The 12,125-nt window shown below is 36.2% G+C and overlaps 1 protein-coding gene across 1 annotated transcript in view; it reads right to left on the reverse strand.

The window, feature by feature from the left end:
- JAML (junction adhesion molecule like) overlaps nt 1–12,041 on the reverse strand; it is a 28,821-nt gene extending 16,780 nt beyond the window's left edge. Inside the window, exons 1-3 of the mRNA XM_012544966.3 lie at nt 11,749–12,041; nt 11,515–11,644; nt 3,716–3,776 (exon numbers count right to left, since the gene is read on the reverse strand). Of these exons, the coding sequence (XP_012400420.1) occupies nt 3,716–3,758 (43 nt within the window). The 5' untranslated portion in view covers nt 3,759–3,776; nt 11,515–11,644; nt 11,749–12,041. The remainder of the gene's footprint in view (nt 1–3,715; nt 3,777–11,514; nt 11,645–11,748) is intronic.
- Nucleotides 12,042–12,125: the final 84 nt, after the last annotated feature.

Here is a 12,125-nt window from a genome sequence, read left to right on the forward strand (position 1 = left end):
TGGATTAAGTAAAAAGAAATATTCCCTGCTTGTGCTTCTCATATGCATTTATGCAATATTTCACATTAGTTATATGTTATTTATATTCATTATTCATATTGGTCGTACAATATTACATGTGGTACATTATTGCACATTTGATATTTAAATGTGTATCCTATGTACCTACAAGCTTCATAAAGGCAGGTTACAGCTTCTAGCTAAACACAACATATCCCCAAGTGCCTAGCACAATACTCTGCACACAGTAGATATTTAACAGAGGCTTGATGGACTTGAATAAATCATAAAAATGCTGATTGTAGGACTTGCAAAAACACTAGCTGCTACCTTTAAATATTCTGTTCCATCCCTTACGTGTGGAAAAGAAACAGGGGAAGCCCAACTTTCTGATCACCTACTTGTATAGCCACATCTAATAAACAGGAAGTAGAAAAATCACAATTCTTGCTCTTGGTCAAAAAGGCACTGGTTCCCTAATCTAAAAAGCCAAATCATGGGTTTGAGAGGTGTGTGCGTGAGTGTGTGTGTGTGTGTGTGTATGTTTAACTCCTATTATTTTAAAAGTTATAAGACTCGCTGGCTGATTCTGGCTTCAGGACAGATCACAGGACTCCTTGCTGCTTGGCCAAGCATACACCCTCCTCCCTGACTCAGCCTTTTGTTTACCCTCTTCTGCTCATCTTCTTCCCTCTACCAATGACTTCCCAACTGGTGGGCCCTTCCAACTGCTGCTATCTTCTTATAAACTGCACAAATCATTTCAAGGTCAATGGCAGAAAATCCCATTAGATATATGAGTATTTCATATTTCACAGCCCCAATATCGCTGCAAATAAATAAAGCCAGGGAAGAAATGCAAGAAAGGGAAAGGGACACAGGCATAAAGATACAGACTAGGTTATAATGAGATATAGATCCTGCCCAGTTCAGTTTAAAAAAAAAAAGCCAAGCAAAACCACATGAGAATAAACAAGATCAACATGCCAATCTTTTCATCCAAGATCTTTTCCCTGAGAAGAGATATTTAACTTCCTCCCCAGCCGCCAGGATCCCAAAATTTAAACATAACAGAAGGGATTCTTTTGAAAGGAATCAAATATCTCCAAAGAATACCAGCAGGGAAGGCACCTCCCTGTAAGCCAAATAGTTGGTTAACATTTGGAATGAGCTTGAGAATAACAAGTACAAGGATAGCTACTTCTAAAGCAAATATCCAAGAAGCTAATTTTAATACTATTTTTAAGGGAATAATCGATATTAACAGTGTCAAATTTAAACAGAAATAGAAGCCACTAAATTATATATAAGGATCCCTGTAGGCTTCATATTGACTTTGTTTTAAAGTAATATTATCTAAGCTTTATTATATTTTTATTTATTTTGCCAAATATTTTTCAATTATATTTTAATCTGGTTCAGTCCAAACATAGGAATGTTTGGGTTACATATGGCCCATAAACTTTATGACTGACACCTTTGGTCAATAGCATTTTTTTCCCCTAAATTATGCTCTCTGTTTGGTAGAGCTCTCATTTCTGTTCCAGTATCATTTTTTAATTCTTTGCTTCATTTCTTCTAGGAGCTTCAACATAGCTTATGGCACATCTGCTAAGTTCTTTCAGGCTTTACCTATAGATGATGTAGTTATTCTTCTTCCGGGTTTATTTCTTGAGTCTGTCTGTCTGTCTCTGTCTGTCTCTGTCTGTCTCTGTCTCTGTCTCTCTCTCTCTCTCTCTCTCTCTTTCTCTCTTTGCCTATAACATCTCTTAATTTTCATTTTCTTCTGTTCATTCATTTCTCTACCCTTACTTCACAAAATAGGACTCTGAGTTGATGTCAGACCCTATGTATCTCAGCAAGGACTTCTTTGGTATTTACCGGTACTATCTGGTAATTGGGTAATAGGTACTGTTCTAAAAGGCAATCGATATAAAGTAGCTTGACTCAAAGTATGCCCTAAAAGATGCCCATCCCATCAGAGCCCAGCAGGCTTCTGAGCCATGATTTGGGGTCAAAGTAACAGAACTGCAAGCTCCAATTTTTTTGGGTTAGACCCTGATCCAGGTCCTCCATATAGAATGCATAAGGCTTTAAGTTTTTTGGACTCATTCCTCATCTGGAAACAGAAAATCTTCAGATTTTATTGCTAAGCTGGGCTTTTCTGTTTGGATTACTTCTTTAGATCCCAAAGGTTTTTGCCTGTCTCTTTGACCTAGACTGGCAAAATGAACTTACTGTAATTCTTACATTTCTAGATCAATCATTTCTGTAGAAGTTGTGAGAAAGCTGGATTTTGCTGCTCCCTTTTTCTTGGCCATCTCAAAGAGTGGCCTGTCTAGAGCATTTAATTGAAGATCTGCCAAAAGAAGTAGGATAAATGCCAGAAACAGAACTTGAGACTGAAGGATGAGCTTTTACAGAAAAATCTTAGTAAGCAACTGCAAAGGAAAGCTACTTCTCACATTGGATGGGGGCAATCTCCTCAAAAGCAAGATAGGCAAAATCAGGACACTAGGCAGAATTTCCTAGATTTAGGCCAGCCTCCATGCCCAGCCAAAATAGTGCAAAAACTTATCCCACAGGCCACTGGAAACATGCCCAAATGCCCTCCTAGATCTGTTTCGCTCACATACACACACATGCACACAGATATTCTCCAAGGTACAGCCTTTGCTTTTGGATGTGGTTGTGTTTCATATCTATAGGTGAAGGCCCCTGCTATGGACGACATACTAAGTCAGATAATGGCCCAACTTTCACAACTTCAGAGAACAAGAGGCATTCATACATACATATACACACACAAACACATACAAACACTCAGGACCTAGGCATCAACAGCAGGATATAGGAAGAGCATTCTCTCTTCCTACAAAGCCATGAAGCAAACAGAAAAATAGGAAGAAAAAATTAAGACTAATGGGACCCAAGGTTCCTCACCCACATCACCCGTAAAACTATTTTTAAGAGACCAGATTTTAAAATCTAGACTTTTTTCCATCAACTTCAGTACCCTCTCTGACCTACACCTTTAAAAAAAAAAATCACAGCAGTTTGTAACCACATAGTTTTAAGCTGTGGCTTAAAAATTAGTCCTTTAAAAGATAATAACAATGCTTAAATAAAAATATATGGCTATATAGTATAAGTTTTCAAATCATAAATAAAAATATGTGGCTATATAGTATAAGTGTTCAAATCATTTTCTTCCAATAACCCTGAAGAATTAAGAAATTTAAGAATTATTATTAAGATAAAAAAACTATGGCTCAGAAAGGTTATCTGATTTACCCAACATTATATAAATAGTAAGAATTAGGGCAAGTATTCAAACTTAGGTCAGCTGACACCAAAATTAGCATGCTTTCCACTGTATATCAGGCTGTCTCTCAGAATACTCTAATGAAAATATCAAATAATGGAACCTCGGAATATCCAAAAAGAAGCAGGACACTACTCTTCAAGGAATAGAGAGAAATGCCAGAAACAGAACTTGAGACTGAAGCATGAGCTTTTACAGAAAAATCTTTTTCCTAAAAAGAATTTGTCCAATGTATTTTAAGATAAATTTTTCAACAGAACTACAAAGAGCAAAATTGTTGCTTCCTTCTCAAAACACAAAGAGAACTGAAAATAAAACTGGCTTAAAAGAAGTTGAACAAGGCTCATAAAAAATGAAATTTCACAGTTATAACCCTCTGTCTCTACTTACCGAGCAACATAGATAGCAACTTGAGTTCCAATGGATAAAACATCCTGCTCTTTTTTTCAACCTTCAAAATAAAAACAAAGACAGAAAAGTTTAAAGTCAGTTTCAAGAGAACACACAGCAATCAACACACACTGACACTGGGACAATAACCCTAAATGTAATCCAATGCAATCTAACAATTTCACATTTGAAAACACTGAGGACTTAGTCTTGAAATTCCCATCTGTCTTCTCAAATAAACAGGAAATTGTAAGCATCATGAAAAGATGAGTGATAGAGTACCAACTTAAGAGTCAAGAAAACTTGAGTTCAGTTTCTCCTCAGACACATGGCTGTGAGCCCATGAACAAATGCTCTGGTCACAGATGAGTTGCCAATCTGTAGGGACAGAAGAGTTGCCATATTTAAAGTTCCCAACATTTATGAAATTCAAATCTAGACCCTCTTCTACTCCTCTCCCTGCCTTACCAAAATCAAAGAATAATGGGTAAGGCATGTGAACATAGTAGGAAATGGACATAAAAGGCAAAAAGTCCTAATTCACTGAACTCCATCCATGTAAGAATGCAGTCATACAAGGTGGCTGGGGACTGGAGATGAAGGAGAGGAAATTAGAGAAGAGACAAAAGTAAAGAAAAGTTAGATAAATAATGCTATCCAAACTTCAGCCTACCCACCAGTTCCTTGGGTCATAGGGGGATGATTTCAGCTTCACATAAGGCTATTGTTCTGTCAGATCTACTTTCTGTTTCTTGAAATGGAAGGGGAGGTCATCCCTTGCCAAAAGAAGAATACACCATATAAATAAGGTAAAAGGAAAGGATTTAGGAAAATAGAAAAACTATTGCTCTGATAAGTCTTCTTATATCATGTCTGGCTTTATTCATAATGCACATCCGAGCAAGAAAGGATCACCTGAAATTCATGTTTCCAGTGCCACTCTCTACTTCTTAACTCTACCACCATCAGGAAAAAAATTTGGCAAACTATACCAGGAAGACATACTGTTGTGCCACAGTTCCCTTTTATTGTCCTGATTCAGTTTCCCTAATTTTCCTGACCCAATTTCCCTAAATTGTTCTGCCTCAGTTCCTAATTGTAATGCTCAATCCTGCAACACCACCATTCCCTCTTAATCATCAAAATGTTTCATAGGATAAAGATCTTATATCTTAGACATCATTAGAATGTTAGGTGCCTCTCCCTCTCCAATGCCTCCCCCCCATTAGGTCATCGTTCTTGTTACCCTATAAAAGAATCTTTGTATCTGATGTTCATTGCTGGTCTTGGAGACGATAGTCTCGTTCAGCCCTGGGACCAAACCATGGATCCATTTGGTTCCAGTAAATCTCTCCCTTTCAAATAAAATATTAAAAACTCTCTAATCTCTATCTTGCCTCAGTTTCTCCAGCATTACAATACAAAAAGGGAGGCATTACATATTAATGAAAAGAATTGTGGTTTCAGAATCAGAAGACAAAAGGTACTTACTGGTCCTGGCTCTGCTACTTACTCCTTGTGGGACTCTGTCCAAATAACCTCTCTGACCTTCAGTTTCATGATGTGTAAAATGGGAGAAGAAGAGGACTGGAGAATAATACTTAGTCTGCCTTTCCCATAGAGTTATTCTACCAGATAAAATGATATAAGTAATAGCATCACTTACTACCACTTTGTAAACTAAGACAAAGTATACTAGAAGAGCAAAATAATAACAGCATTGTATATAAGAACTGGGGAATGGTTGAATAAATTGCAGTATAAGGATATAAGGCAACTAGGTAGTACAGTGGATAGAGCACAAAGTCTGGAGTTAGGAAGATCTGAGTTTAAAATCTGGCTCCTGTGTGACCTTAGGCAAATCACTTAACCCTGTTTACCTCAGTGTCCTCATCTTTAAAATGAGCTGCAGAAGGAAATGGCAAGCTACTCCAATATATCTGCCAAGAAAACCCCAAATGAGATCATAAAGAGTTGGACTTGACTGAAACAACAGAACATAAAGATATAATGGAATAGTTTTGTTCTTAAGAAAAAGACAAATATAAAGTATTTAAAGAAACTTAAGTCATAAAAAGTAATACAGAATGAAGAAAGCAGAACTGAAAGAACAATTTATACATAAAATTCTTTTGCTTTTGATATGAATTTGTGATTTCATCTATAGGAAACTCCCTATACAGAAATTCCAACATTAATACAGAAGAGCAACTTGTCTGCCACTTTTTATAGTCTTAGAAAATTGTTTGGGGCATTGAGAGATTAAGTCACAGAGCTAATATGTATCAGAAGCAAGACTTGAATCGAAGGCCAATCTCTCTATCCACTCCACACAGTGCCTCAAATTGATTACAATTGTGGAAATTAAGACTTTGCACACCAACAAAATCCATTTTAAATTCATTAGACAACCTTGTTAAAGTTTACCTAAGCAGCTTTTGCTTAATAATCAATCAGTAAATAACAGAAGCGTACAGCTATGTGGCACAATCATTTGTATCCCTCTTTTCTGTTTTTTGTAATTGTTTTCCTTTGTTTTGCCTTTCTCTTCTTCTGTTATTGTTCCTATACTTCAATCATATTGCTCAAGGGAAGTTAAAAACAAAACTTAGTAAGAATATTTCTAAAACAAAATACAAGTATTAAAAATAAAATAATAGAAGCTCATTATCATAACATCACAGAAGACAAGGAGAAAGTAGTTTATTTGTATGGATGTCTTTAAATCTTATAGCCATACATGAACATACAGAAAAGTCCTACAGACTATAAGCCAAAGTGGCCAGGCTTGTGTTTGTAAATTTTAGAAAGGAGATGGCAGGAATAAGAAAGTCTGAATTACAATGAATGTGAGAATTAGAAAATAGTTAGTAGAAACCTAAAGACATAACTAGTAATTGCATTGATTTAGATATATTGAGAATCATGTTAAATTCCCCAAAATTCTAAGTATATGCAGCAACAACCTGACAAAAGTTTATCAATAAGGTAGTTGTCAGTTCAGCATCAATGTTATAAAGAGATACTCTTGTACCCTTCATCAGATATAATCTTAAATATCATGTTTGTAGTACTTGAGCTAATGATGACTTAGACAGATATTAGGCCAAAATTGAAACCATCAATGTAGACACTTCTTACAATTCTAGCACTATTAAAAAAATAAAAAAATAAATAAAAAAAAAGACAAGAGATAACTCTGAATCTATTTGCTAATTCTATGTATTACTTAGTCACAACTAAATTTAATGAAAAGGGAGATGCAGTTCTTTATAAGAATCTAATACATCTACAATATTTTCAGAAAACTCTGACCTACTTTCTCTAAAGACTATAACATAAAATTGCTGACCTGCATCAATAGAGCAAGTTTTAACACCCAGAGTTCCCTATATAAATAAAATCTGATTTTTTTTTTTAAGTGACTTACTTAAAAAGGCAAAAAGAGATTCACATTGCTGAAAAGGAGTTTATGGGCCATCTCATCCAAATCATACCTGAACAAGAGGCCTCCTACAAAATACTCAAATGATATGTGAATCTACTACTTCCCAAAGCAGCTCATTCTACTTTAGTATACCTCCTACTATTATAAAATTTCTCCTTACATTGCCCCTAAATCTGTGTCCTTCACTTCTACCCATTGGTTCCAGTGCTGCTATCTGAGACCACACAGAACAACTCCAATCCGTTGCTTTTCCATTTAAAGAGTCCACTTGAAGAGTGCAATCCTTCCTCTACTCTGTGCCCCCCCCCCCACATACATCCCATCTTTTTTATCTAAGCCAGAATCTCCAGTTTCTGTAACTATCCTCACATGGCCTACTGTCATCATTCTAATGACCTCCTTTCCTTCTTGACACGCTTTAGATCACTTATATATTTCCTAAAGTTTTTTGCTTAGAACTGAATAAAATATCCAAGATGTAACCTGACCAGGGTAAAGAAAACAGAAATCATCTATTTCATCTAGGATATTCTGGCTCTCTTAAAGTAGACTAAGACCACCTTGGCTTTCCTAGCTGCTGACTCTAGCTGAGCTTAGGGAGCTTTAAAATCCCACATTTTTTAGATGAACATGCTTTCTATTCATTCTTTCCTCATCATATACCTGTAAGGTTGAATTTTTTTTTAACTCCCAATATAGGTAAATTTCATCTTATTAAGATTTAGTTCAATGTGAAAAAATATTTGTGATAGCCCTTTTTGTAGTAGCAAGAAACTAGAAACTGATAGCATCTCTTTTGTTGTTGTTTGCTTGAATTTTATTTTCTTTCTCATTTCCTTTTCCTTTTTGTTCTGATTTTTCTTGTGCAGCAAGATAACTATGCATGCCTATAATGGATTTACCTATATTTTTTACCATGTTTAACATATATTGGATTACTTGCCATCTAGGGGAGGGGATGAGAAGAGGGACAAAATTGGAACACAAGGTTTTGCAAGGGTCAGTGTTGAAAAATTATCCTTGCATATGTATTAAAAATAAAAAGCTTCAATAAAAAAACTTTTAAAGAAATAAAAAAATAAAAAGAAACCAGAAACTGAGTGGATGCCCATCAGTTGGAGAATGACTGGATAAGTTAGGGTACATGAATGTTATGGAATATTATTGTTCTATAAGAAACAATAAGGAGGAGGATGATTTTAAAAAGGCCTGGAGAGACTTACATGAACTGATACTAAATGAAATGAGCAGAACCAACAGATCATTGTACATAGCACAAGAACATTATATAATGATCAATTCTGATGGATATGGCTTTTTTCAGCAATGAGATGATTCAGGCCAGTTCTAATGATCTTGTGATGAAAAAGAACTATCCTCTCTAGGGAGAGGACTGTGGGAACTGAGTGTGGGTCACAACATAGCATTTTCACTCTTTTTGCTGTTTTCTTGCATTTTATTTTCTTTCTCTTTTTTTTTTCTTTTTGATTTGATTTTTCTTTTGCATAATTATATAAATATGTATGCATATATTAGATTTGACATATATATTTTACCATGTTTAACATATATTGGATTACTTGCCACCTGGGGAGGGGATGGAGAGAAAAGGAGAGAAATTTGGAACACAAGGTTTCACAAAGATTAATGCTGAAAAATTATCTATGTATATATTTTGAAAATAAAAAGCTTTAATTTAAAAAAAAAGATTTAATTCAATATTATATCTTATCAAGATCTGTTTGATTCTTTACTTTGTTATCTAATTCTAGCTATCCTCCAGGATCTGTCATTTACAAATATGAAAAGCATATTATCTGTGCTTTATCCAAGTTGTTGATAAAAATATTATGAACAGCAAAGGATTCTGGTTGGGGCACTCCACTGAAAATTCCCAAGTTGACATCAGGGTGTGCTTTTATGAGCATTTTTTATGAGCATTGTGTGCTCTTTATGTCTTGCCATTTGAAGAGTTTCACAATGACCTAAACTCTTTGACCCTTACTTCTCTATCCCTTCCAAAAGGATATGAGATTTTTCTCAATTGCTTTGCAAGAATCTTGGTAAACTCTATACCATTCCTCTGACTACAGTGATCTTAATCATTTTTAACTACTGGCTCTTTTTCTGCTACCTACAAATGTACCCAGATGTCCACCACCCGAAAACCTTCACCTGACCCTACAGTCTCCTCAAGCATTCATCTTCTATGTCTGTCTTCTCATTTTCACAACCAAACTTCTATAAAGAAGCCCTCTACATCAATATCATCCATTTTCTTATCCCATTCAGCTCTCAGCATCTTGCCATGTGAGTTTGGACCCCATTCCTCCATTCAAACTGTTCTCTTCAAAGTCACCTACTATTCAACTGCTAAATACCATAGCCTTTTCTCAGCCCTCTCTCTTTGACTTCTGAGAAACTTCTAATACTTTCAATTAGCTCCTCATCCAGATACTCTCTCTTCCTCTTTGGTTTCCATGACACTGCTCTCCTCAGCACCCCCTTGATTCTCATTTCTACTTATCTTAGTATTCCTTCTCAATCTTTGTGTTCTATGTCCTATGTGTATCTATTTACCACACTGTCCTGGGCCCTCTTCTCTCTCTCTCTCCCTTAGTGATCTCACCAGCGCCCAAGAATCATTTATCACCTCTAAAGAACTGACTCACAAATCCACATATCCAGTCTTCACCTCTCGTGAGTTTCAGACCCATATCACCAATTATCCCCTGAACATCTCCTCTTATAGCTTCCCATAAGCATCTCAAACTCAAAACATCCAACAGATATCTTACTCTCACCAAACCCATTCCTCTTCTAATGTACCTATTTTATCCCTAACCTTTGACCCTCCCTACTTCACAGTCTCAATTTTTTCCTCTCATTCCTTTCTCCTCTCAATGGCCAAATTTTATTGATTCTACCTCCACAGCATCTCTTGCCTCTGCTCCATTCCCACCACTCTCAAAGTCCTGGATTACCATTAAGGTCCTTATCATCTCTCAGCTGGACTAAAAATTAAAATATTAATTAATTAATTAAAATACTCCCCCCTCTCCAATCACCACTGCCAAGATAATGTCCCTAATGCACATGTCACCACTACTACCTCTAACTCTCCTGTCCCCTTAAGTCCCCATCCATGATTCAGAAAGTTTCAGGGACTCCTTATTAGTTCTAGGAGAAAATATAAATTCCTCCTGTTAGCACTTACAGCTATTCCTAATTCATCTACCTTCTCCTCAAGTGCTCTATATTCCAGCTACACTACCTTTTTTTGCTTTCTCTTAACATTGATATAAACTATGAATCAGGATTAATTTTCTTTCTAGACCATTTAATAAGTACTCTATAACATCCCTTCCAACTTTAAGGTTTTATATAAAGTTCTGTGATTCCATGACAATATAGAATAGGGTCATGTAACCTGAGACACAGGAGTGCCTTAACTTAAACTTAAACCTAAACTTCAATGGCTCAGTGGATAATGGACAGTGCTGGACCTGGAATGAGGAAGACCTGAGTTCAAATCTATCCTCAGACATTCATTAGTTTGTGTCCCTGGGCAAGTGACTCAACCTAACTTAACCCTGTTTGCCTCAGTTTCTTCATCTGTAAAAGGAGCTGGAGAAAGAAATGGCAAAGCACTCCAGTATCGTTGCCAAGAAAACGTCAAATGGAATCACGAAAAGTTGGCCATAACTAAACAAGAAGAAGCTATATCCAGCCCCCAAACTGGAAAGGAATATGAATTATAACATAATCCATAAATTTTCTTCCTAATCTATCCCTCCTCAGTCAAATCATAACTCCTCACTAAGATGACAACTGTACAAAGGGTGTGGCAAGCAAGTATTCTATCAGAATACCAATTCTATCAGACCCCAAGTACCCTAAGAGACAAGATGTTGGAGGCTCCTTGATATAAGGCCCTGGGGTCAGGAGCAATAGCAGTCTTCCCATAGCTTCAAGCATACCTGGAAAACCCCTACATAAGGTAATAGACAGCTTTCACGGATTCATTTTTGGCCTCTTATTAAAAACATTCCTTGTTTTTCTTTTGTCACAAAGCAACTTATCCTAAACCCTCTTTCAGATGGGCAAAATGAAACAGAAAATCTAACTAATTTGACCATGACTATCTGGTCTGGTCAGATCATAACTAGCTAAGACCCCTTACTCCCAATTCCCCAGCAAAGCTAACACCATTACATAAACACAGTCTTGTGACCCAACAACACAGTTTAAAAAAGAAGAAGAAAACTTTAGAAACATCCTTCCTCTGAACAAAAAAAAAAAAAAGGCTCAGCTGAAATAACAATTTAGAAAATTAAAGGAAAATGCTTACCAAGATGATGAGCCACCAGGAGAGACATTACAATTGTAAATTCCTTAGATATTATTGCACTCCCCCACAATCTGATTCAAGTGGATCTTAGAGGCATCAGAGCAAACCAGAAGTGTGCCTTCTGAGGTAGCTAAGGAGAAAAACAGGAACCGCTAGTGTTAAGTTCTTGTTTCATTCTTTGAATCCACAGCATGAACCCACTGCTTTTATTTTAAAAAATAAGGGTTAACTTACTGAGGGAGATGTAATCAAATCTTTCTTGTGTTTATGTATGTCACCTCCCATACTAGACTGTGAGCTCTTTAAGGGAAGCATTTCTCTTAGTGGCTTGTACATCGTAACCACTCAGTAAGTATTTGTTGAATAAATGAAGCATTTCTAAGAATCTTCCAACTTAAGAGGGAAGAAATCACGTGTTCTGTGATTTAAGTCAGAGTGGTCTATTTTCTTTCTTAAAATGTCATAAATCTGTAAGGCAGTTATTCAGAAAGTATAGCTTCCCCCTGAGAATGAGACATCTTGCAGCCCTCTGGCTTACTATCCAGACCTACAGACTTTCACATTCAAATTTCTATGGCAATGAATTGTCATCATTGTTCCTTAACCGCCTG

The sequence above is a fragment of the Sarcophilus harrisii genome, chromosome 3 (assembly GCF_902635505.1).
Source record: "Sarcophilus harrisii chromosome 3, mSarHar1.11, whole genome shotgun sequence".
Lineage (NCBI taxonomy): Eukaryota > Metazoa > Chordata > Mammalia > Dasyuromorphia > Dasyuridae > Sarcophilus > Sarcophilus harrisii.